The sequence below is a fragment of the Culicoides brevitarsis genome, chromosome 3, assembly GCF_036172545.1.
Source record: "Culicoides brevitarsis isolate CSIRO-B50_1 chromosome 3, AGI_CSIRO_Cbre_v1, whole genome shotgun sequence".
Classification (NCBI taxonomy): domain Eukaryota; kingdom Metazoa; phylum Arthropoda; class Insecta; order Diptera; family Ceratopogonidae; genus Culicoides; species Culicoides brevitarsis.
The window spans coordinates 31,321,060-31,347,926 of record NC_087087.1 but is presented as its reverse complement, the minus strand read 5'-3'; the positions used below and the strand labels follow the sequence as shown (position 1 = coordinate 31,347,926).

General features: G+C 29.4%; 3 protein-coding genes across 3 annotated transcripts; 2 read left to right on the top strand and 1 right to left on the bottom strand.

Annotated features, from left to right (window-relative positions):
* Positions 1-193: 193 nt before the first annotated feature.
* On the bottom strand, positions 194-4,381 carry LOC134834115 (syndetin). The gene is made up of 4 exons (XM_063848666.1): positions 4,268-4,381; positions 4,140-4,199; positions 2,880-4,081; positions 194-2,045 (listed from the first exon to the last, which is right to left on the bottom strand). The coding sequence occupies exons 1-4, from the start codon at positions 4,319-4,321 to the stop codon at positions 461-463; spliced, it is 2,901 nt and encodes a 966-aa protein (XP_063704736.1). The 5' UTR covers positions 4,322-4,381; the 3' UTR covers positions 194-460.
* Positions 4,382-6,668: 2,287 nt separating this feature from the next.
* LOC134835670 (dynein assembly factor with WD repeat domains 1) lies at positions 6,669-7,974 on the top strand. Its single transcript, XM_063850589.1, has 2 exons — positions 6,669-6,708; positions 6,764-7,974. Exons 1-2 carry the CDS (start codon positions 6,669-6,671, stop codon positions 7,972-7,974), a joined length of 1,251 nt encoding a protein of 416 aa, XP_063706659.1.
* A 1,597-nt stretch (positions 7,975-9,571) lies between these two features.
* On the top strand, positions 9,572-10,354 carry LOC134835507 (uncharacterized). The gene is made up of 2 exons (XM_063850386.1): positions 9,572-10,212; positions 10,267-10,354. The coding sequence occupies exons 1-2, from the start codon at positions 9,572-9,574 to the stop codon at positions 10,352-10,354; spliced, it is 729 nt and encodes a 242-aa protein (XP_063706456.1).
* The last annotated feature ends 16,513 nt before the right edge of the window (positions 10,355-26,867 follow it).

Below are 26,867 nucleotides of genomic sequence, written 5' to 3'. Positions count from 1 at the left end.
GTGAAAATAATTTAAATAAGACTCTTGGAGACCACAATGATGCATTTTTCGAATATTGCCTTCGGATTTTAGGTTTCACAGTATTAACTGTGAGACAAGCGCTCATCAAAAATCTACCAATTGAACGTATTTTTTCATGATTTTGAGAGAAAAAGGCCTGAATTTCGTTTTATAATTATTTATTTCTGCCATTTTGTTTATTATTCATTTAAATGTTAACATCATATATTAAGGATCTCTTCGCTTTTCCTAAATTTATAACAAAAAAAAAAAAATCTTCAATTTAAACCTAAGGATAAAATTAATAATTTCAAACAATAATTGAGATTAGGTGAATATGTATAATTAAGGTACAAGGGAAATTTTGTTTTTTTTTTAAGTAAAGGGAATGAGATTACATTTCGAGATTAGTATGTTAGTCAAAAAATTCGTTTGGAAGGGAAACTAATACTGTCTTCGACTACGTTAAAATATTTTCTTTGCTTCCATTTTTGTTGTCTTTTTCGATCATTGCCAGCAACTTTTGTCGTGTCTTTTTGTCATTGCTACATGCGCAATTTATGAGTCCCGTCATTTGCTTCGACGAGTAATTCGTTTGAGTCGCGATAAATTCTTCGAGAAGGTCTTTTGGTAGGTAATATGCTTTCACATATTGTTCCACGAACGCCGTGTGTTCAGGAAATTTTTTGCCGGAAATCAAGTCAAACAGCGATAAGAAATGCGTGAAATCGAGTTGCATGAGAGCACGTCCTCCAGTCGAGCATTTTTTGGCATTTGAGAAACCTTCGACGAGTGTATGGGTCAAAATATGCGCCAACGAGTCCCATAAAGCTTCGCGTGGAAGCGGCGCCATTGTCGTAATTTGCTCCAAACGCATCGCGAAAGTTTGAACAGCACGATGAATTGTGTCGATGTACGAACTGTGCACGGAACTGATTTGGTTGATGTCCCATTTGACCTTTGACATTGCTTGTAGGACTGCTTGAAGATCGACAACGCGCGCCATGGAACACATGTAAACTGGTTTTCTCAAGTCTCGAGCGTATTTTTCGGCATTCGTGAAGTATTCATCCAAGGTTTGACGTTCATCGGAAGCTGCAGCTGCCATTAAGTGATCCAAATATCCTCGAAGTTGTTGGAATTGTTCGAGTAAACAAATGCAACTTTCAACAGCGATCGCTCTTTTTGCCAAACCATAAACTGTTTCGGGATCCACGATGTCATGTTCGATCATACCAAAGCTCGGAGGCCATTTTTTGACTTTTGGAATAATTTCGTCGAGGATTCTGTTGAGATTCTTCGCTAACAAGGGTGAATAGAGATTCTCTCCGGGTACGTTAAGATCTTTTGTGAACATTTCATGTACAGCACACATAAAATAATCAATTAGTTCAGTCATGCAAAGAACAATTTGGGGCGAAATTGAGTAGAGTAATCGACACATTTGGAGATATCTGCCAATGCATCGAAGTACCGTCAAAGAAGTGTTATTAATAATCAATTGCGACTCGTTTCCATTCTTTTCGTCACTTACATCGCCACAATCATCACTGTCCTCCGAATAATAACAGCTACTTTCATCCGCAATTCCCGCTAAAATGTCCTCTTCTAACATTGCTTCGTCGAAACCTCCATCAAAAGGTGAACTTTTCTCACTGAATCGCAGAAAATAGCCACACGAGCCATAAATCGAGCTCTGTTCATCCGCATCGTGCACAGAAACGGAGTCATTATCACTGAGTTTGTTGTTGTTGTTATTTCCATTTCCGTTTCCATTCGTCAAAAGTGGTAAGATTCGATTTTCGTCCTTTACGTTGTTCGTTTTGTATCGTTGAAGAGCTCTTTTGACAGTTTTATATTCTTGTAATTGAGTTACGCTGACGAAGGATGTGATTTGAACCCATGCTTCGTGATCGACGAAGAGGGCAATCTCCTCGAGGCAACTTCGGTGATAGCGTTGGAAGAATTCGACACTTTGGGTACGAATTGTTTCCATCAGTTTCTCGGATGGCTCGTCACAGAATTCTAAACCAACTTTTTTGAGGCTGAAATTAAAAGGAAAATTAGGTTAGAAAGGTAATTTGAGAAATTTTGAAATGAAATTTTTAGATCTTGAAATGAAACTTTTAGATCTTGAAATAAAATTTTTCTTGAAATAAAATTTTTAGATCTTGAAATGAAATTTTTAGATCTTGAAATGAAATTTTTATATCTTGAAATAAAATTTTTAGATCTTGAAATGAAATTTTTAGATCTTGAAATTAAACTTTTAGATCTTGAAATTAAACTTTTTGATCTTGAAATGAAACTTTTAGATCTTGAAATTAAATTTTTAGACCTTGAAATGAAACTTTTAGATCTTGAAATAAAATTTTTAGATCTTGAAATAAAATTTTTAGATCTTGAAATATAAACTTTTAGATCTTGAAATAAAATTTTTAGATCTTGAAATTAAATTTTTAGATCTTGAAATAAAACTTTTAGATCTTGAAATTGAAACTTTTAGATCTTGAAATAAAATTTTTAGATCTTGAAATGAAACTTTTAGATCTTGAAATGAAACTTTTAGATCTTGAAATGAAACTTTTAGATCTTGAAATGAAACTTTTAGATCTTGAAATGAAATTTTTAGATCTTGAAATAAATTTTTAGATCTTGAAATGAAACTTTTAGATCTTGAAATAAAATTTTTAGATCTTGAAATATAATCTTTAGATCTTGAAATAAAATTTTTAGACCTTGAAATGAAACTTTTAGATCTTGAAATAAAATTTTTAGGTCTTGAAATGAAATTTTACTTCTCAAAATGAAATTTTTAGTACTTTAAAAAAATTTTAAAACATTTTCGATTATTATTTTAGCTCCAAAACGTAACTTACCGTTGCATAATAGACAACGCTTGTATAAAATGCTCATATTTCAGCTGATGCAACCGACTACTGTTAATGTACAAACAAATTTTCGCCTGAATATCGTTCCATATCCGAAATTGACCTTTTTTGAGTTTTTGATGCACATACTCGTCATGCGAAATTTCCGTTTCGGCAACTTCGTGCACTGCTGTCAGTGGATTATGTTGATGCCATAACACAATTTGATGATAACACACGAGAATTTTCCAAAAACTTTTACAGAGATTAATGAGACAATCGATGTAACGTTCGGCAGGAATATTTTCGCACAATTGCTCGAACAGGAGTTTATGTTGCGGCGTCCCGGGAGAGCTCGCAGAGCCCGGAGTTGTTGCAATATATCCCTTAAGTACGGAAAACGCTGTCGAATGAATCGACGAAATGAAGTTCATGTGAAGCTGATCCATGGCAATGGGCGCCTTGCCGAGCAACATGAAAGCTTCTTGCAATTTTGTGTATTTTTTGGCGTCAAATTCGCTCGTTAAGCTGTTAAGTACTTCGTCGAGTTGCACTTCTGTCATGATTAGGGTGTCTTGGATTTTTTGCGTGAACGATTCGATGCAATGGTACTGCTTGTACTTCTCCGTTTGCGATTTCGTGTCGAGAAGGCACTTGATGGCGGCGGAATATTCGCCTCGCGAAATGAGTTGCTGGAATGTCTGATCCGCCATCTTGATTTGTTTCAACGTTCGCAGGGTTTGCAGCAAATTTAGGATAATTTCACGTTTTCTGTATGCCGCAAGGATCTCCAAACTACTTGTCGTGAGCTGCTGTTTCGCGTAATTCAAGTAAGAACGAGCTTTTTGACACGTCCAAACACTTTCCTGCAGTTTTTTCTGCGTCTCGTCGATATCTTGGAATTCTGAGGTGCAAGCAGTCCTTTGATCCAAAATCAGCTGCAAGACTTTTTTTGATATCACTTTTTGCTGCTGCCTCAGAACTTTCATGTTACGATCGATAGTCTCAAGGTTGAATTCATTCCCGTCCTCTGTGAGCCTCTTGAGCTCATACAAGCCAGCTTCCGTGTCTTCTTCGTAATAAACTGCCTCAATTGACTCCAGAATCTCCTCGTCGGGCAGTTTGTGCTTCGCTAATGACGGATCGCTGCCATCTAAACTGTCATCCGCATCACAGACTTTCTTTTTTGTGCTGCTGTAAGTCTCAGGTACCTACAAAAAATCTTGAAATTTATCTAAAACTCGATTTTTTAACTTTAAAAATACTCACAAGCGACGTATGTTGAATAAAATACTCCGAAAATCCCATTTCTGGTACTTTGACTTGTTTCTGCAAAAGAAAAATATTGCAAGGTAAAAGCTGTTTTTTATTATTTACGGGTTTTTCGGAGGACTTACCGTCAAGATCGGTTTGTTCATGACATTTTTGATCTTGTTTTTGATTTCGTCCATGATTCTGAGCGATAAAATCAAGGAGAAAGTGAAGAATTTGGTTGAAAAAGACACAGAACTAATTCATTCGTCTGTGTTTATGAAAATTGTCACAGGGCGTTACAAGTTTTGGTTTTATTTCATGTCTTTACTTGTCAAATACTATTTGAATTTTTAGGCAAATATCGGATGTTTTTTGGAATTTCTTAAATAATAATCCAAAATGGATAAAAATTTATCAGAGGGCTGAAACAGAAAAAAATTTTTCATAGTTTTGTTTTAATCATTTTTTAACTGAAAAATCAAGGGCCATTTTTCAATTTTGCTCAAAACTGCCAAAAAATTGAAACTAATTTTTTCCTTTGAAAATTCTTTGACATTTTTGATCTTGTTTTTGATTTCGTTCATGATTCTGAGCGATAAAATCAAGGAGAAAGTGAAGAATTTGGCTCTAATTTATCATTTTTAATCATTTTATAACTCAAAACTTGAAAAAAAAAAAGACACAAAGAAAAAAAGAACTAATTCATTCGTCTGTGTTTATGAAAATTGTCACAGGGCGTTACAAGTTTTGATTTTGTTTCATGTCTTTACTTGTCAAATACTGCCAAAAAATTTGAAAAAAAATTTTTGACATAGTTTTGGAAAACTAAATCAAGAAAACTAAATCAAAAACTGTGTCAAAGCAATTTTTATCAAATCTTGCTCCAAATGGATAAAAATTTGTCAGAGGGCTCTAATTTATCATTTTTAATCATTTTTTAACTCAAAACTGCCAAAAAATTGAAACTGAAAAAATTTTTTCCTTTGACATAGTTTTGTTTTGAAAACTAAATCAAGAAAAAAACTGTGTCAAAAACTATGTCAAAAACTGTGTCAAAGCAATTTTTGTCAAATCTTGCTCCAAATGGATAAAAATTTGTCAGAGGGCTCTAATTTATCATTTTTAATCATTTTTTAACTCAAAACTGCCAAAAAATTGAAACTGAAAAAAATTTTTTCCTTTGACATAGTTTTGTTTTGAAAACTAAATCAAGCTCCAAATGGATAAAAATTTGTCAGAGGGCTTTAATTTATCATTTTTTAACTCAAAACTGCCAAAAAATTTAAACTGAAAAAAAAAAAAAAACTGTGTCAAAAACTATGTCAAAAACTGTGTCAAAGCAATTTTTGTCAAATCTTGCTCCAAATGGATAAAAATTTGTCAGAGGGCTCTAATTTATCATTTTTAATCATTTTTTAACTCAAAACTGCCAAAAAATTGAAACTGAAAAAATTTTTTTCCTTTGACATAGTTTTGTTTTGAAAACTAAATCAAGAAAAAAAACTGTGTCAAAAACTATGTCAAAAACTGTGTCAAAGCAATTTTTGTCAAATCTTGCTCCAAATGGATAAAAATTTGTCAGAGGGCTCTAATTTATCATTTTTAATCATTTTTTAACTCAAAACTGCCAAAAAATTGAAACTGAAAAAAATTTTTTCCTTTGACATAGTTTTGTTTTGAAAACTAAATCAAGAAAAAAACTGTGTCAAAAACTGTGTCAAAGCAATTTTTGTCAACTCTTGCTCCAAATGGCTTTAATTTATCATTTTTAATCATTTTATAACTCAAAACTGCCAAAAAATTGAAACTGAAAAAAAAGACATAGTTTTGTTTTGAAAATAAATCAAGAAAAAAACTGTTTTCAAAGCAATTTTTGTCAAATCTTGCTCCAAATGGATAAAAATTTGTCAGAGGGCGCTAATTTATCATTTTGAATCATTTTTTTAGAGGAAAAAATAAATTCCTCTGACATAGTTTTGTTTTGAAAAAATCAAGAAAAAAACTGTGTTAACTGTGTCAAAGCAATTTTTGTCCTTTGACATAGTTTTGTTTTGAAAACCAAATCAAGAAAAAAACTGTGTCAAAAACTATGTCAAAAACTGTGTCAAAGCAAAATTGAAACTGAAAATAATTTTTTTCCTTTGACATAGTTTTGTTTTGAAAACTAAATCAAGAAAAAAACTGTGTCAAAAACTATGTCAAAAACTGTGTCAAAGCAATTTTTGTCAAATTTTGCTCCAAATGGATAAAAATTTGTCAGAGGGCTTTAATTTATCATTTTTAATCATTTTTTAACTCACAACTGCCAAAAAAATAAAAATGGAAAAAAAATGAATGGAAGAAAATCACAAAATTAAGATAGCCTTAAAAATTAAAAAATAAAAATTTCGATATGAACGACGCCATTAACCAAATACTTCTGTCAAACTGTACATTTCTCATTTCCATACGCCTCAAATAATGAATTCTTACCGTTATCAAAAATTATCGACCAAACACGAAACAGGTGGTTTTTCACAAATTTTCAGTTGATTTTGCTTCATCATGAAACTCCAAAAGCTTTATTTGCGTTATTATCCTCCTGGTAAGTAAATTTTCTCCAAAAATTTCCCAAAAATTATTTTCTCTTTTATTTTCAGGCATCGGTTTATGCTACACAAAAGGCCAATCCGAAGAAACAAAAATGATTGACCTCATCGAGCTGAATGCCTTTACAGATTTAGAAGATCTCGCCTTGAAAATCGAAGCTTCGGAGCCATTACTGACAAAATCCGTACATGTACAAGTCCTTGATGCCTTAAAAAAACTCCAAGATCGCCAAAAAGAGCCAATTAAGAACAAATTCTACCTCTACAAGACTCTCTTGACACACATCCTGCCCCTCACGAACATCAGTTTCGACAAACAGGGGCAACATTGCATCACCGGAAGTTACGATCGGACATGTTGCGTTTGGAATGTCGAAACTGGGAATGAAGTAAGTGTCCTCCGTGGTCATGAAAATGTCGTTTTTTCCGTTGGATTTAATTATCCAAAGTGTGATCGCATCATAACCGGAAGTTTTGACAAAACGAGCAAAATTTGGACAATTCCGGGCACGATGCTGGCAACTTTGTACGGGCACACGGCGGAAGTTATTGGCGCAGAATTTAGTCCGGGAACAGGAGATCTCGTCGCCAGTTGTTCGATGGATGGCACAGCGCGGGTTTTTCACGCCGAAACGAGTCAAGAAACGCATTTACTGAAGGAACACGGAGCTGAAGTCATTTCCGCGCGATTTGACAAAACGGGAACGTTGCTGTTGACCGGAAGTTTTGACGAAACAGCGATTGTGTGGGATTTGCGAGCCAAAGAACCAGCTTTGACGCTACGGGGACACGAAGCGGAACTGAGTAATTGCATCTGGAATTTCACGTGTAGCAATGTGGCAACGGGATCTTTGGATAAAACGGCGAGAATTTGGGATTTGCGGAATATTAATTACTCTTACGCACTAATTGGGCACAAAGATGAGGTTCTTGACGTGGCTTTTGACTATCCAGGGAATCGTTTAGCTACCGCAAGCAGTGATTGCACGGCAAAAGTTTGGGATTTGAAGTCAAATTACGAATTACTCGCAATTATGGCGGGACACATCGATGAAGTCTCCAAAGTGATGTTCAGTCCATCGGGAGCTTTGCTTCTAACAGCTTCCGCTGATAAAACTGCGCGTTTGTGGAACGCTAAAACGGGAATTTGCACGCAAGTTTTGGCGGGACATGAGGCGGAAGTGTTTTCGTGTCAATTTAGTTATATTGGCGATGCGATCGTGACATGTTCGAAAGACAACACTTGCAAGATATGGAGATGATATGAATGGTTTGCCGAACAACAATTGACTGCCGGCGATAATCCTCCTCCCGCTTCGAATTCGTCGTGCTGTGCTGATTGCAACAAAAATATTTGTACGTACAGTCCGGGGGCACGAATTAGATTAAAGGCAGCACAAAGCACAAAGTAATGGAAATTATTCATCAACGTGAAAAGAGAGAGAGAGAGAGAGGTGTTGACGCGACACAGAAGTAGTTAATTGTATTAAGATATTAATTTAGTGTCTAGCGGTATTTTCAAGTGTGAAATAAATTTTAATGATTTTCAGAGAAAAGTTTTTGTTTTGAAATTTGACACTTTAAAAGCGAGAATTTTATGAAAATAAAAATATTTAATTTTCTTTGTAATTTATTTTTGCTCTTTATTTATTTTTGATTATTTTAAGAAAATTGTTTAATTTTATATTTTTTCCTTTAATATTTTATTTTGATTAATTAAAAAAAATATGTCCTAATTTTTTATAATTTTTTTTTACAAAATTCACACTTTTATACGAAAATTGATTTTTTATTTTATAAATTTTATTTATAATTTTTAATATTTATTAACTTCATTAATTTAAAAATTTTTATTTCTAACAAAATAAAATTAAATTAAAAATTATAATTATAATTAAATATTTTAAATTAAAAAATTAAATTAATTTATTAAATGAAATTGAATGAAAATTTAATTTTAAGTTTTGAATCAATTTAAAATTAAATAAATTAATTTTAGAAAATATACAAAAAGGTTTAATTTTGCAAATTTAAAATTTAGTTTTGAATTTTTTTAGAGTTTTTATTGTCAAAATTTTATTTTTATTTTTAGAAAAAAATTATTTTGTTTTTCATAATTAATTTTTTTTTGATAAATGATTTTTTAATATTTATAATATTTTTTTTAATATAAATTTTTTAACGTTAATTCTTTTGAATTATATTTTTAATTTTATAAATTCAATTTAATTTTTTCAAATTTAAAGAATTTTTGTGATTCAAAATTTTCTGTCGAATTTTTTTTTAGTTTTTTTTCTAAACATATTTATTAATTAATTAAATTTAATTATTTTTTTATTCTAAATTTTTATCTATTTTTCTCTAAAAATTTCATTTTAAAATTCGATTTAAAAATTTAATTTTTTTATGAATAATTTGTTTTGATTTTGACATTTTTTGAGTTTTTTTTTCAGAATTTATAAGTTTAAATTTTTTCATAGTTTTGCAAAATAATTAAAATTTGCATTCAACTTTATTATTTCATTTATCAAATTATTTTAAATAAATTTATTTTTTTATTTCTTAAATATTCAAAAAAATTAAATTTTATTTTGTTAGAATCGAAACATATTTTTTAAAAGTTTTTCATTTTTTTTTCAAAAAATTTTCTTTTTGAATTTAGTTTTTTATAAAAATTAAATAAAAAGTAAAGATTTATGCGAAACTTACGATTTTTACTTTAATTCTAATCTCGGTTACGTTCATTGATCTTCTTTACTGTTAAACAATCTTATCTAAAGCAAATTTATTTATAATTTTTTTCATATAAATATCGCGATAAAATAATTATTTTACCTCAGTTATAAAAAATCATTCATCATGTCAAGTAAAATTTGGTCATCCAACTGGCGTCGTCCCTCAAATCTACCATTTCCGCAAATCTGGCACACTTTCACGGCTCCTGATTTGGATGGAACTTCCGTTTCTTACGAAATTCGTGACTTACCGCCTTTACGATTTTCAGAAGCATGCGAACTCATGATCGAACACTACATTCCCGATGAACCTCTGGCTCGTATCATGAAGCTCAAAGACGAACCGGATTCCGTGAACGAATATGTTGAATTATGGCGAATGGCGATGCAGCAAGGAATTGTTGTTGGTTGCTTCAAAGACGACGAATTAGTTGGTGTGAATATGACGGGAGTTTTGTCGAAAAGTGACGAATTGCGAGATCACAAGTACCGAGGAAAAGCCTTTCATTTCACGATTGAGCTTTATTTGTGGTTATTGCAACAATTTGACATGTATGAGAAATTCGGGATTGATTCGTTTTTACTTGGATACGGGATGGGAGTGCAAAGAAAGTACAGATATCGAGGAATTGCAACGGAATTTTTGAAAGGGAGAAGACCGATGTTGGAAGCGATTGGAGTTCCGTATACGACGACGATGTTTACATCTGGAGGAACACAAAAGGCAGCAACGAAAGCGGGATATACTACTTTTTATGAGATCAAGTGAGTTTTTTTTTCAAATATTTTCCTGAAAATTAAAAATTATGTTTCTTTTAGATATGAAGAATGCATTAAAATGGGATATCCTTTGAAAGGTATCGAAGTTGAGAGTGTAAAAATGCAAGGATGTGGAATTGAAAATTGATCAAAAATAAAATTGTCTTGAAATTTTAAGTTACTGATGAGGAAAAAAAATTTTTTAAGAATTTTACGATTTTTTTTTTTGAAAATTCATGAAGTGAATTTTTTGAAATTCTAAAAAAATTAAAAATAAATTAAATATAAAATTAATCAAAATTTCTAATTGATCAAAAACTCCTAAATTTGTCAAATTCCATTTTTGAAAATATTTAACGAGCAAAAACTCAAATTAAATACATGAAATTTGCTCAAAATCTTTTTTCAACTGAAATAAAATTTTTAAAATGAAACAAGGTGAAAATGGAATGAAAATTTCAATAAAATTTATGAAACTAAAAAAAAATAATATTAAAATAAATTTCGAAAAAGTTATTAGATTTTTTCAATATTTGAATCGAATAAAAATAAAAATAAATAAAAAAATTGCAAAGAAATTAAAAAAAATTTTTGTTCCATTTTCAACTCATTCCACAATACGAATTTTTGATTATTTCGCAATAAAAATCAATTTAAATTAAAAAAATTAATTAAATAAAAAAATAAAAAATCTGTAAAGAAATCAAAAAATAATTTTTGTTCCATTTTCAACTCGTTCCACAATACGAATTTTCGATTATTTCTCAATAAAAATCAAATTAAATTAAATAATAATAAATTGAATTGAATAAAAAAATAAAACTGCAAAGAAATAAAAAAAATTGTTTCAATTTCAACTAATTTAACTAATTAACGAATTTTTAAATAATTTCAAAAAAATCAATTGAAATTAAATTTAAAAAAATGCAAACCAATAACTTTTCTATCCCTAAATAAATATTTAATGATACGTATCATAATTTTCTTATAAAAAGTCTTTTCTTTTAAAAATTATCAGAAAAAAACCAAGAAGAGGAAAAAAAGATCACGCCACGAAAGAAACTTTTTGCGCGCGCTATAAAACTTTTTGCACACAAATAATCTTTCTTTCACCCAACTTCTAATTGAATTACCGTTTAAAAAAAAAATTACGAAAAACTTTCCTCTTCTCTCTTGCTTTTCCCATTTTCATGCCTTCTACAAATGTATCAAAAAATGAGCAAATAATTACGGAGTAAAAATAAATACATGCACCACGAAATTAAATTTGTTACACAAAATTTAATTTATAATTGATGTTTATTTGTCTGCAAAACTCGAGTCTCTTTTTCTCTTTTGACACTGCACAATTACTAATTGGATTCATTAAATGCTAGACTTACCTGTTTATTAAAATAAAATAATTCTCTGATCCGGTAATTTCCTGAGAAGAAGTGAAATTATAACGGAAAAAGTTACCTTTTTTCTCTTCTTTAAATATTACCCTGACAAAGAATGACTTTAACCACAGGAAAAAAAAGGTAAAACTTTGAACAAGAAGGAAATGAATAAAAAAACAGGAAAAAATTCAATTATCAACAATAATAATAATTTATTTGTAGTACTTTTGCTTGTTTTTTCTCCTTCTGTTTCAACGAAAGAAAATTTATAATAATGAACAATTTTGTTTGTTAATTATAGTATCACCGAAACAAATACTGCTAACGAGAATGCTTGCTTATGTTCTATGGAGAGACGACTGACGGACCTCTTGAGCGAGGTAATTAACACAATATTGAGCATTTTAATTAATTATAACGGTAAATAATTCAATAAGTATCACATTTCAAGTGTTATTGGAGAGAGCTTAATAATAACAGAAATTGAGTATTTTTTATTTGAATTTTTTTTATATAAAAAAGTTGAGGGAATAAACTTTTTTCCATTTATTTAGTTAACTACTTAAGTCTAACGTTAAAAATCTTTTTTTTGTAACATTTATATAGAGAATTCATCCAGTTTTTTTTTACATTTTAGTATAAATCTATTTTCTTTTTGAATCTGTGGAAGAATTTTGACAGTTAAAAAAATTATCTTTTTGAAACAAAAATCGTTACATTTGTAGTCACGTGGTTAAAATTTCTGAATTGTGCATTGGGCAAAATTTAAAATGTGAAAAATTTCTAAACGAAAGTTAATTATTTAAAAATTTATAGAAATTTAGAAATGTGCATTAGGATGAAATTAATATTTTAAATTTTTAGCCCAATGCGAATTTTTAACTTTTTTTACATAAGAAAAACATTTTTTTTTATGGAAAATTGGAAAATGTGTATTGGGTCAAAATTTATAAAAAAATAACTGGAATGAAAATTATTTAAGAAAATGAAATTTTAAACATGACGAAACTTAAAAATATGCATTGGGATAAAAATTTAAAATAAAAATGGGCTAAGTCATCAAAATGTGCAATGGGTCAAAATTGAAAATAAATTGGAATAAAAATTATTCATTAAAATTTCAAATATGGCGAAATTACGAAATATGCATTGGGATAAATTCACAATTTTTATATGAAAAAAAAAAATTAAATGAAAATTTGCATTGGGCTAAAAATTTAAAATATGCATTAGGTATGTGAATTAAAATTTGAATTTTCACAATTTAATTTTTTTAATTTAACTTAAAATTTAAAAAAAAGTTGAAATTACCAATCTTAATTAAATCCTTGAATTAAAAACAAAATTTAAAATTAAATTAAATTAAATAATTTTTAACTATCAAAATTTTTCCAACAAACCCAAAACCTAACTTTCCAAAAAAAATCCGTTCATCCATGCCAAAAATTAATTTTCATTATCGGATGACATTTCGCTATGCCTAACTTACTCAATAATACGAATCGAGGATGCATTACTGCTATTTGAGCTTTCCCTGTGACACGTTACATGAGATGATGGATGATGCATGGTAGCTACGACATTACTACTGCTATTTTCATTATCGGAAACGGTGGATGAGGCGACAGCAACTGCCGTCGATGTGAGTGGCATGGCGAATGTACAACGTTTCGGTTGACGCACAGCCGGTCTACGTCGCGGATAGTACTGATAACTCTTTCGATGATACATGTGATGATGGTGTTGGCAACACTTGCTTTTGCGACGACTACTTCCGTTACTACATGATGTACAACTCTGTGGGGAATTTAAAAAAAAAGTTAGTTTCGACTTTGAATAACTTTAGGATCTTTGGAGATTCGAAACTTACCGAATTCGAAGTCACTACCATGGCAGACACATGACACTGCAAAAAAAAATTTCAATCTATCATTTAAGGAAATAATTAAGAGTGCAATATCGACTTTATTTCAAAACCAGCAAAAAAAAACAGAGACATGTTCGAAAAACTTTTCCATAACTCAATTAATGCACGACTGCAAGTTGAATTGCATAAGCTTGTCAAAAAGTTTTACACAAAATTTACCACGGGCAATTTGCAAAGCCACAAATTGTTGTTCATTCGTCATTTAACGATGATATCGAATTGTTGAGCATTTTACAATAGAAGTCGAAGAGATACTGTCATAACATGTGGAAACCCAGGAGGAAGAAGAAGAAGAAAAACAAGTCAAAAGTTGTAAAGTAAGTAGATATTGAAAAACTTTTCAAGTTAATAGTTTTCCTATGGTTGGAAACTTATCGATTTGTTTTTCGGATGCAAATAATCTACCTGAGGTAAAATGCATCCTTCATACCCATTCGCAACAGTTGGAAAAGTTTGTGGAAAAGAAGTCATCAAGTTGGACAAGTTCTCAATCAAAATAAAATTGAAATGTAGTCAAGTTTAAAAAGTTATGAGAAAATTTTTACCTTCAAGGGGAAACTGTCCAATAATGTAATTTTCGATTAAGTTTTCAATTATTATTATCATTTTAGACTTTTTACAGAAGCAGGTGTGGAAATGGAGGATTTTAATGGAATTAGATTTCTGTCAAAAGTAAAATTTTTTGATGGGACTTGGAGAAGGAGATCAATGTTGCCTGGGTAAGTAATTAAAATTTAATTAAAAATAATGAATAATAATAATTTTTAACCATCTGGAGCTAACCTAAGCTTCATAGATCATCGATGTCGAAGAAGAAGAAATCAATGAAAAAACTTCCAAGAGCCTAAAGAGACTTAAATAGATGCAAATTGAAACTTAATGTAGAAAAGACAAAAATAATGGATCACGATTATGAATGGAATGATATTGAATTAAATGGACAAAGATACCAATTCGTAAGAGAGATCAAATATTTAGAAGAAGTGATGAAGAAAGTAGCCAAGAAATCGTACTTCATAGGCAGGATGAAGAATAAACTTGATAAAGACACAAAGCTCCTACTTTACAAGACCTTACTTTTATCACATATTGACTATTGCAGTAGCATTTTATTCCTTGCAACTGACGAGACACTGAAAAAGCTGCGAATACTCTGTAACCGTGCATTGCGCTCAATTATTCTGAGAGACAACCGATCCAATGTAGAATCAATGCTGCGAGATACAAATCTGCTGGATGTGAAACTGCGAGTGTACTTCAATAAACTTTTGCTAAGATAAAGTCTTGAGTAAGGATGGACCAAGTCAACAAGTAAATATTACACGGTCCAACAATTTTTTTCAAAAAATTTTCAACAATTCTGAAACCTATTGGAGTTGATAGAGGACTAAAAAATATTCGATACGTATTTTTTTGTTTGGCTGTAGCAGGTCAAATTATTTTTTTATGAATTTTTGAAAATTTTAAAAAAGGTTTATTTTGCTCCTCGTGTCATCTCGATTTTTGTCAAATTTTTCAAATTTTTTGATTGGATTGTGCTTGTTTGTGTTTCTAATAATTATTTGAGTCATTTCCGGCACTTTTAGAAAATAAATTACTGAGATTTAGAGAAAAGCTGAAAATTGTTAAAATTAATTAAGTAAATAATAAAAATTAAAATATACGTTTTTTGAAAAGCTTTGAATTCCTTTTGAAAAATTATCAAAAATGACTTAAATAATTTTTAAAAGCATAAATAAGCACATTATAATCAAAAAATTGAAAACTTTGACCAAAATCGAAATGAGGAGCAAAATAACTCTCTTTAAAAATTTTTAAAAAATTATAAAAAAATAATTTGACCTGCTATAGCCAAACAAAAAAATACGTATCAAATATTTTTTAGTCCTCTATCAACTCCAATAGGTTTCAAAATTGTTAAAAATTTTTTGAAAAAATTTGTTGAACTGTGTTATCGATAGCTTATACCTGAAAAAATAACTCACATCATCGAACATTGACTTAAGGGATTATTTACTTTTCCTCGAGTCAAGACAATTCCTCGAAAAAACTGAGCCCCTTTCCAACAAAAAAAAATCCTCTCACTCCACTCCTGCCAAACAAATTCACATGTGACTGAAAATGTGTGTTCTTTCATCTGAATAAATTTCCAACATTTCATCATATTCATCTCGAAGCATCATGTACACACACAGTCTGCTAACTCGCCAGCAGCTGTATTGTTTGTCATTTGTATGCAAATGTTTCGAGTGGATATTTCGAGTGCAACAATTGAGAATATTTTGTGTCGAGTATAAAATTTATTATATTGTCTTTCTATTGGATCGTTCAAAATTCAATTGAAAGAATTTTCACTTCTTCCCTGAGCGAACGAGAAACAGGAAGGAAATTTTTGATTAATGATTTTGTCTGTTGCTTTTAAAGCATTTTTAAAGCTATAAATTTCTGTTAATTCTGGCGAAGTAAAATTGACGCTAGTAGACCACACAAAATCCATGTCGAAATTCCCTTTTATTGTTACGTGTGTTGTTTACGTTTTATGAACAAAAAAAAAAAGAAAAAAAATTGGCGGCAAAAAAAGCATAAATCACTCAAACATATAATCACATTAAACATGACTTGCATAAACATAAAGTAAATATTTTCTTGTGTCGTCGTTCCGAAATACAGAAAAAAAAAGTTGAATGAATGTCGAAAAAAATTTTCCACTTTTTATCCGAGTTGTATGCGAGCGACGATAATCTCCTTTGTTGGTAATGCTATATTTCCTCCGCGAAAACGCTTTATTACCCTTTCCTTTTAATAAATTTTATTTCATACATTTTTTGTTGTTGTTATACCTATTTTGGCAAGCAATATTCATTATTCATGGAAAAAACGTGGAATCACAAAAAAAATCATAATTATTATGATTATTTTTATCTGATGGCACTTGACGTTATTATTATTATCTTTTTTTTATTGTAGCTGACATAAGTGAGACAAATAATAAAATGGTCATAAATCTTCATTCTTTTGCTACCAGAATTATTACCACTTATTGAAGAGGCATCGATAAATTTCAATCAAATCACACAAAAAAATGACATGTGAGGACGCCTGGTATTTTTTTGTCAATTTTTGTTGCGTGAAAAAAAAAAAAGAAAATACTCGTCGACATCAATTAGACACGAAATCTAATTATTTTTTTTTCGTGTTCATAATTATAATGAGACTTCATATTTCATGACAACTCTCGAGATTGGAATGTGTTTAGTATGAAATGCAATTTTTGCTATCGAACAAAATTTTTTGCTTTTCAAATCTGAAAAATATTTTTTTTTGGCGGGAAAGATAGATGAAGCTTAGTTTGATGTTGACGATGATGATAAGAAAATTATGGGATGAGAGAGAATGAGAAAAACAAAATTTTTGAAAATTTTTCTTAAAAAAGAAAGAAATTACTTGAACGCATTCATCATCAATTTAAAAACTTAAAAAAAAAAAATTAAAAATTTATTAAAAAAAAAAATTTAAATAAAATTTATTTAAAATTTAAAAAAAATAAAATTAATTAAAAATTTATAAAAAAATTTAATTAAAATATTAATTAAAATTTATTAAAAATTAAATAAAAATTTATTTAACTTTATTAAAAATTTAATTAAAATTTATTAGAAATTTAATTTAATTTTTTTTTTAAATTTATTAAAAATATAATTTAAATTTATTAAAAATTTTTAAAAACATATAAATTATTAATTCCAAAAAATTTAAAAAAAATTATTCCTAGTTGAAAAAAATTTTTTTTTTATTTTAAGCTTCAAAATTTAAAAAAAAAATTTCTCAATATTATTAATTTGTCTATATTTATTTTTACTTGAAAATCGTTTCTACCTGTCAAAAAACTTTTTTTTTTATTTTTAATTAGGTAAATATTTTTTTTCACTTTTAAATTAAAAGACAGACTTAAAAAATTCCTGATGTACTCAAAAAAATTGAAACGTGGCAAAAATGAATAATTTTTGCCAGACAGTTGAATTAACGAATCCAAAAAATGGAAATGGAAAAGAAAGTGTAACGTGATAAGGTATCACAGTGATTTATTTCTTTTTTTCCTGACATCCATCGTACTCGTCGCTGTCTCACTCTGGTTTTATCTTCTCCCTCACTAACACCCTCTTTTCCATCTTAAAATGGTATTAAAATTTTAAGACGAACCAATTTAACTTAAATTTATTTTTTTTCGTAAATTTTAAAGTATTTTCAGCAAAAATTGCTCCAACGTTTCAAAATCGATTCCTTTGTTAGGCATTGTTGGTGTAAACAAAAGAGAATAATGTTTGCTTAACTTTTATCGATTTATCTTCACTGACAGCTTCATCCATCGATTCGTCGAGTTTTGTTATGTGGATCAGGCACGCTTCGTTGTTTGTTTGTTCATTTTTTTCTGAATTTCCGTAAGATACAAAAAAAAAATCAAAAAAGAGGAGATTCGTTTCCGACCATCCAGACAAATAAAGATGAAATATTGAGATTAATATATTGATCACTCACACCTTCAACCTGTTGTTTTGTGGATTCGGATCGATGCCGAAACAATGGACTGAGAAAATGTTAGCCAATCTATTGTTTCGTAAGGCGATAAAATAGAGCAAAAGAAAAGAAGTCCTTTCACAAACAGAACAATTTTGCTCTTACTATGGTCGTTTTTCGGCAGATAATGGCACCCATGTAATTTGATGCCGTTTTTCTTTTCGTGAGAATTGTCTTGAAATGATCCTTGCAACATGGGATGTGATGAGGAAGCAAAAGACAACGAGAAAATAACGTTTTTATTTCACGTTAGTGTAATGAAATAAAAATATCAACATCAATATATCATATTTCATTTTTTTTTGAGGGTTAATGCGTGGTTAAAAAGCTCCAAAATGGCTTTTGATGTCTGTCTGTTCTTATGAAATTTTTTTTTTCTTTATCCTATTTTATAAAAAAAAAATAAACATTTTTAGAACGAATTTCAAACATCCAAGGAACATGAGGAGTACAAAATTGTGAAGTGAGGAGTATTAAAAAGTGAAAAATTTCATAAATTCTGAAAAGTTTAAAAAAAATTACTTTAGAATTTCTTGAAAATGTAAAAATTTTTAATTTTTGTATGAAAAATATTGAATTTTATAATTAATCGAATCATGAGGAGTAACAAAATGTGCAGTGAGAAGTACTAAAATGTAAAATACTTCAAACAAAGAAGAAAAATTTGAAAATTGAATGTTTAGAATTAAAAAGTTTCGAATTTATAAAAAAGGATAAAATTTTGAACTCAGTTTAAATATTTTGAGGAGTTCTAAATTGTGAAGAAAGAAGTATTAAAAAGTAATAAAATTCAGAAATTCTGTAAAGTTTAAAAAATTTTAGTTGAGAAGGTTACGAGACCTGTAAAAATGTCAATATAAATTTTTTAGAATCGTGAGGAGTAAGAAATTGTGTAATGAGGAATTCTAAAATGTGAAATAACTTGAAAAAAAAAGAAAATTTTTTAATAGAATATTTGGAAATAGAAAGCGAATATTTGGAATATCTTGAGGAGTACAAAATTGTTAAAACTTGAAAATTTTTACTAAATTATCCCAAAATTATGAAAATTTTAATTTAAAAAAAAAATAAAAATTATGAAAACTAAATTGTTAAGCTCATAAAATGCGGTTTTAAAAATTTCACGTCGATTTAAAAAAAAAAATATATATATATATATATTTACTGCTCATGTGTATCATTGCTGTTCATATCAAATATTTTACTACACATCCGCTTGATTAAATTCGATTATGTGTCTTACAAATATTTGTTGTTCTTCTCGTTGTTCACTCGTGCAAATATTCCGTAGCAGACTTTTATTTAAAGTCATTCCGTCTCTTCATTCATGGTCGTCGACATTTCATTTATTTTCATAAAGTACGAGTAAACTGACTATAATGAAGACACAATATATATTTATGAAAATATAATAAAATACGTTCCACACACACGTCTCATTTATTTTCAGTTTTATTTTACATTGCAGCCTTTTTCGTTGTGCACTTGAAGGACAGTAGCTTTCAGTTATATGAATCTCTAATTAGCTTCCCTTTGTTCTCATCATGCAACATTTTATGTGCTAAAAAAACAAATATTTGTTTGACGCTGGCTATCCGTTAGTTAGTGGTTGTCGGTCAGTCAGTTTTTTGTCTATTTTGCGTGATTGTCGGAAACAAAGTGACGACGACGACGTAACAAACACGTGTCAAGTGAAACAAGTCTGAATAGAGAAAAAGAGAGAAAAAGTATAAAAACAGGAAAATCTGTGGTCTGTTGAATGTTAGTTAAGCTCGTGCGTTTGTGTTATCAAAAGCAAATAAATGCCCAGAATAAATCATCAAAATAATGGAAACAGTTTTCTTGTTACTACGCTCCTTTTTGCTCCATTGTTTGGTTGCGTTGCTGGTAATGTTTATGACAAAAATTTAATATTGTATTTTATATGTTGTTTGTTCAACGTACGACGACGCAGCTCCATATACAATCAACAACAAAATAACAATAAACTAACGGAGAGGATAACACGTTCATTTCTAGCATGAGCACGTTTTCGTTAAATTACCAGTTTTTCATCCATCCATCTTCAATCCGGATTTTTGGGGACATCATTTGATCCTGACGACCCGAAAAGGTCCTTCCTAATGCGAATCAAATGACACTCTTTCTCTTCTCTTCTCGTATTTCGACAACGAAAAGAAACAAGTTTTGTCTTGTCCGAAAGAAAAAAAGTATCAAGACCATTGGCACCATAACAGCACAAAAACATTTTTCATTTACATTAACTACGCTCGCTCCAACCAACTCTTTTGTACGGATTTATTAAAACCTTTGTACGAAATGCGATAAAATTGTTATTTTTCTTCGTGCAGAACACAACAAAAAAAAACACAGTAAAACTTTAATATATCACTTGTTTATTGTTGGTTTATGGAGGATAAAGCGCACAAAATTTAAAAAAAAATAAAAAAAGGACCGGAATATCTTTGAAGAAGCAAAAGAAAATGTTCAACAATAAAAGTTGTTGAAAGAAGATTTTTGTTTCCCTCTCCCTTTTAACATAAAAATTAAGAGGAAAACAATAAAAAATGCTGGGCTGTTTTTTTTTCATGGTACAGTCTGAAATTGTACACTCTGTTTTTGGTTTTGCTAATTCAAGCGATATTCAAATTAAAGTTCGATATTGACTTAATAGAAATTAAAGCTTTTAGTCTAAAACTTTGCTTTATGAAGTTTTAAAATTTATTTAAAATGTTATGAATTGAATTTAATTATTTTTATTTAAATAAATTTCAAAAAATTAATTATAAATTCAATTAAAAAAAATTGGTAGTAAAAATAATTTTGCACGAATTTTTATGTTGTTTGTCTGACTCATTTTTATTTGTGATAATAATTCGTACGTTTCAGAAAAAAAATAAAAAAAAAATTTTAAATAATTAAATTTCGTTGAAAAATAAGCAGAAAGAAGTGAAGAAGCAGAAAACATTTGATATGTATTAAAAAATAATTCTCGTTCTTGAGACATTGGAAAAATTATAAGTCAGAAGAAGTTTTTTCTTGTCTTGTCTTTTTTCGTTAATACAGTTGGTTTAATATGAGAGGTTCATGTAGTGTTCCTATGGCTCATCAATTAAAACGACTTCTATCTAAGTCATTGACATAACATCCATTGGCGGTTCTACTTTTACTCTTGAGGCTTCTTAAGACTTGTTCTTATTCTCTAACCGTTCTTCAATTGTTTTTACTCTTGATCTTACAATGTTATGGAACATAACCTTATTTATTGGAAAAAAATATTTTCTTACCAAAAGTCTTCTCACAATGAGTTTGTAATGAATAATGATGAAGCAGGAGTACAAAATTATCAAGTTTAAAAAATATTTTAATATTATTAAATTAAAACTTAATCTTTTAATAAATTCACAATTAAATAATTTAAAAACTTTACTAAAATTGTCTTTTTTAAAAATTTTCATAGTAAAAATATTGAATTAGCAAATTTGCGAATTGCAAAAACTTCAAAAGACAAAAACATTCAAATTGACACTTTTGCTAATTCAACATAATTTCTTCATTTTTTTATCAAACGACATCGACGACTGTCTTCAAATGTATTGATACGAAAGAAAAAAAAGTAAATTATTGGGGCTGTTCGCCGACGACGACGACTCGACATTGAACTCGTCGAATTCAATGTATCGTTAAAATTGTTTTATGACTTGAAATAATTTTTTATATTGATAAGTGAAGGAACCGCTTGTAATAACGAAATTTCTATTTTCACTTTTTTTTTCTTCGAGTGGCACATTAAATGAAATGTTGAGTCAATCATGTCATCATGTGGTTCAAATTGATGTCGACGTCGGTGATAAATATTAAAATAATAACAGCATTATTAAAATTTATGGAAAAACAATCGTAAAAAAAGGCTCATTGTTGTATACATAACTTGATATTTTCCGATAAATTTATATGATAACCGATGTCGTGGTTTTCCCTCGAAACTATTAATGCAACGAGTGTCACTGCAATTGATATCGACGCACAATGATATTTGCATCGTGTGGTTGTCATATGCGAAATTATGCAATTTTATTCTATTTATTTGGACTTGTCGTTTCATTTTTCAACCGAGAGCAAAGAAGAGATATTTACTGCGATTTGATGTTTGCCGACACGAATTATTCGATTTATTTTTCCAATCAACTGTATTTTATTCGCATCGTGTTAGTGTTAGTAGTAGTGCTAATGCATGAGGAATAAAAATTCTGTGACGATGACGAGAATGATGCGAAATACAATAAATTCCAAGCTCTTCGCATATTTTTCTTCCTGTCTCGTGCCTTTTATATAAATATTGGAAAATAGTTAAGTGACAGATTTCCTTTGCTGCTTCTCAATTTTTTATGTCATTCCTTTTTTTATTTATATATAATTTTTTTCTGTGAGAAGAATCCTCATAAAATAAATCACGAAACTTGTCATCTTTAAGAAGTTTATCGCCAATAATAATAATAAAAAGTGATGAAAAAAAAGCAATTGAACACATTTGTTTAAGCACATAAAATACGTTCTCGGTCTCGGAGGACCGAGGTACAGAAGAGACATGATAGTTATTATTAGTTTAGAGAATAGTTTCTATGATAGATGAGACGTTAAATTAAATCGGATGAAACTTTGTTGAAAAGTATACAACTTGTATATATTGATGAATTATTATAATTTTTTCTCTTCTTCTTCTTTTTTTTCCTTGCTTCTGACGAGATATAGAAAGCTCTGTAAACATTAGAGTTTGTCCCATGTGAATTCAAGTGAAAAAGATGAATATGAAAATGGTTGTCCTATATATGAGAAGAAAGAAATGAGCAACTAAGTATTTTATATATGAGGATCAAGTGTCACATTACACGAAAAAAAAGTTGTAATGGATGCCAAGATTTTCTTCATTGATTCTTTAATGATATTTTGTGGCTTTTGAACTTTTTTCCATAATTTTGTACTTTTGTGAAGTATTTATGATGATTTATATGAATTTAATGTTCATACATTTACATTCAAATTTTAGGGAATTTCAAAGTCGATTTTGGAAGAACATCAAAAATAGACTTTGTAATTTGCTGAAATTGATTTAAATTTGAAAGCAAATGGACCTTATGGAGTTATTTTTTTTAAATACTTTATTTTTATTAAAGGATAAAGTTTATAAATTAACAAGAAGATAAACCTTGTTATAAGTTTTAAGGTTTATCCTTTTGTAAATTTGTAACTTTATATTTTTGTCGTTTCAATAGGGTCGAGTTTCAATTAACCGAACATATGTTAGAACTTAATTTCTAACATAAGTGTTATTGTAGTCGACTTTTGAAGAATGTTAAGATGCTCGAAACTTATAGAATGCAATTTTTCTTTAAATTTCGAGCATCTTAACATTCTTCAATACAGGACCTTTACGTGTTCGGTTAATTGAACCTCGACCCTAAAATATGACTTAAAGTTTTTTCTTCATTTAAGAGAACTTTTTCCTTTGATTAAAAGATCTTGAATAGCCTATTTAAAGCTGAAGTATCATACGAAAAAATTTCGAAGTATCTTAAATCTTAACATTTTTCAAACTATGTTCGGTTAATTGAACCTTGACCCTAAAATAAGGTATGAAGTCTGAGTTTTTTACACAGGGTCGAGTTTCTCTAGTCTTATTGTAGTCAACCTTTGAAGAATGTTAAGATGCTCAAAACTTATCGAATGCAATTTTTAAATTTAGAATAAATTTGAGTATTTTGACATTCTTCAGAACAGGACCTACAGAAGTAGGTTCGGTTAATTGAACCTCGACCCTAAAATATGGCTTGAAATTTGACTTAAAGTTTTTTCATCATTTAATAGAACTTTATTCCTTTAATTAAAAGATCTTGAATCGCAGACTTAAAGCTGAAGTATCAAACGAAAAAAGTTCGAAATTTGTATCTTAAAAAACTCAAGCTTTTAGAAAAAAAAATTGCGAAAAAAATATCACGACAAGGCACATCAATCTCAAATGATTACTTTCTGAAAAATTTTATCAATTTTGAAACTTCTAACCAAATATCTGTTCCAATTAACTCAAACCAAGCAAAACTTTTAATTAGTAAATCTCAACTTAAAACCAACAATTATTAGTTTGAAGTATCTCGAGAACAAAATGAACCATTTAAGCCCTTTTTGTTCTCGAGATACTTCAAACTATTAATTGTAGGTTTTCAGTTGAGATTTTCTAATTTATCATGAATCGCCATCGAAGAAACTTTTATATATATTCAAAAACTTCAGCTTTAAAGACTTTTGTCAACGATCGTATTTTTTTTTGTTTTTTTCCGCAATTTAACCTCATTTAACAATAAAACGTTTCCCACAGCATCGTCCATAAAACCCCAAATTTTCCGCCTCTCTAACCACAAAAAAATAAAAAAGAGCGAAATCACGTTCTTTCAATTACCTCAACTCAACTCATGATTTGACAATGGAGGAAAAGTGATTTAGATAAACATATTCAATCAGTGTGCCAATCTCGCAAAGGTGATAAAAATGGTGCAACAACACAATACAACACAACAATATTGTTGTTATCATAAACTTCTTCGTTCGTTTCGTTTCGTTTCGTTTGCCGAGCTTAGGCAACGAAAACCAGCATAAAATCATGTGTGTCGGAATTTCATATATTATAATAAAGTTCGTTCTTACACTTTTTTTCTTTCTTTTTTTCTTTTTCGGTTATTTAGATTGTCTATATAGTATACCCTTTTTCATAAATAAAACATGAGTAAGCTGAAAAGATAATCTTTTTCTACTCACATTTTTTTTGTGTCGTGTCGTCGTCGTCCGACAGAATCTTGTTTAGAATAATTCCATCGACAAAAACACACAAAATTGGGGCCAAATTTGTGTGGTCGGTTTATACCATTAGAGGGTTAAGCTGGAATTGATTGCGGCATGAGTGGCAATAAAATGACACGACAAAAATTTCAACTCGACTCTAATGCCGCAAAACGCACTTTTTTTATCCAGAATTTGAATAAATTTTACAACTTAAATCCCGGATTTTACGTCATGTCATGCGAAATTAAGTCATGAAATTTCCAAGACGACAAAGGAGATGGAAACAATAACTGCCATTCGATAATAATGACATTTGTGTGAAACAATCTGTCATGCAAGTAGCTGGCTGGCAGTCAATCAATCAATCACCTCGGATACATTTCAGAATTTTATTACGCTTTAGGCTTCGAGCGATAAATTGTAAGATTTCTGCTGACAGGCAACGAGAGACTAGAGAGCAAACTTTACATTTATTACAGCTCATAAAATCTATTTTTATTTTATTACAGGGATGATGTTGCACACCGAGAGAGACAAGTCAAGTCACGACGAGTTGAGTCAGGAGATTTGCTGCGAACGACGAAGCTTGATGATGCTTGAAATTTTTAATGTAGCAACCGTAAAACTCGAGTCGTGCCCATTATTTGCTACATTAAGAACTTTTAGAAACAACTTTTCGGCAGAATTTATGCGGTTTTAATCGTCGTATGTGTAAAGTAGGCAATAAATATGTCGAGAAGCAGTTTTGATGTTTATGAAAAGTAAAACCGTAAAACTACTTGTGCTAATTTAGTTTTAGTGTGTGGTTCAGTTAGAGTATATACTTCAATTTTGATACAAGTCGAAGAGTAGCGAAGAAGGAAGGAGAAACAATTTTGTATCGGATTCGTTGGAAATCATTAATCAAAAGAGATTAATCGCTCTTTTCTGGCCATAATCTCATAATCGTTGTGCGGGAGGGAAAAGTAATCAATAAAAAATGAGATTTCTTAACCTTGGAGGCATCGTGGAGGAGGAAGAATCTGAAATGCATTTGAATAATTTATCGCTACAATTTTCCGATTTGAAGGGTCTGAATGGGTAAAGTTATTTATTCTACTGTCGAATTATTCTTTTGTTGACTTACGAGGGGTTAAACTAGCCTCAAGAGGTTCTTTTAGTCTTTCAAAATGTTCGAATAATACTTTTTAGAAAATAAGGGATGACTTTAACATCTTAAGGGAAGTTAATTTGACCTCTTTAGAATCCTTAAAGTAGCTTAAAGAACAGGGTCGAAAATACTTTCAGTCAAAAATAAACTATAAACTTTTAGTAAGTTGACTTTTAAGTCAAAAGTAAAAGACAGTTTAGCTTATTTACTTCTTCTTAAGTAAAATTTTTCGTCAAATCCCGTAATGTAGATAATTTTTATGGAAAAAAATCCGTTACAAATTCAAAAATTGCTAATAATTAATGGAACATCAATTTTGAAGTTAAAAGAACAATATTTTTCCATAAATTTCTGGATTTTTTAATCAATTTTTTAGACAAACTTTAAATTATTTTTCATAAAATCAATAAATGAATTAATAATTATTTACTAAAATAATTTTTTCTTAAAGTTTTTGTTAAAAATATTGAAAAATTTCGAAATTTTGTTAAAAATTCAAAAGTTTTACGTAAAAATGTTAATAGAACGAATTTTAAAACCTATTTTCGTTAATAGAACGTATTATTTTTTTCCATAAGATATATCTACATTACGGTAATTAAAAATAAGCTTTACTTAATTTTTTTTATTTTTTTTTGTTTTTTTCGAAATTCGAAAAATTTTTGATTTATTGGAAAAATAAAATTTCTAATTTTGACTTACATATTTAAATTAAACTTTAATTTAACTAGAAGAAAATTAGCTAAATTGGCTTTAAGTTTTGACTTGAAGGTCAATTAAATTGAGAATTTTACTT

What these genes read in the sequence shown, in the direction of transcription:
- LOC134834115 (XM_063848666.1), bottom strand. Translation starts at nt 4,321, where the DNA reads ATGGACGAAATCAAAAACAAGATCAAAAATGTCATGAACAAACCGATC. An exon ending in TTATTCAACATACGTCGCTT is followed by an intron (nt 4,082 to 4,139) that starts GTGAGTATTTTT and finishes GATTTTTTGTAG; the next exon opens with GTACCTGAGACTTACAGCAG. An exon ending in GCGTTGTCTATTATGCAACG is followed by an intron (nt 2,046 to 2,879) that starts GTAAGTTACGTT and finishes TTTTAATTTCAG; the next exon opens with CCTCAAAAAAGTTGGTTTAG.
- LOC134835670 (XM_063850589.1), top strand. Translation starts at nt 6,669, where the DNA reads ATGAAACTCCAAAAGCTTTATTTGCGTTATTATCCTCCTG. An exon ending in TTTGCGTTATTATCCTCCTG is followed by an intron (nt 6,709 to 6,763) that starts GTAAGTAAATTT and finishes TTTTATTTTCAG; the next exon opens with GCATCGGTTTATGCTACACA.
- LOC134835507 (XM_063850386.1), top strand. Translation starts at nt 9,572, where the DNA reads ATGTCAAGTAAAATTTGGTCATCCAACTGGCGTCGTCCCTCAAATCTA. An exon ending in ACTACTTTTTATGAGATCAA is followed by an intron (nt 10,213 to 10,266) that starts GTGAGTTTTTTT and finishes TGTTTCTTTTAG; the next exon opens with ATATGAAGAATGCATTAAAA.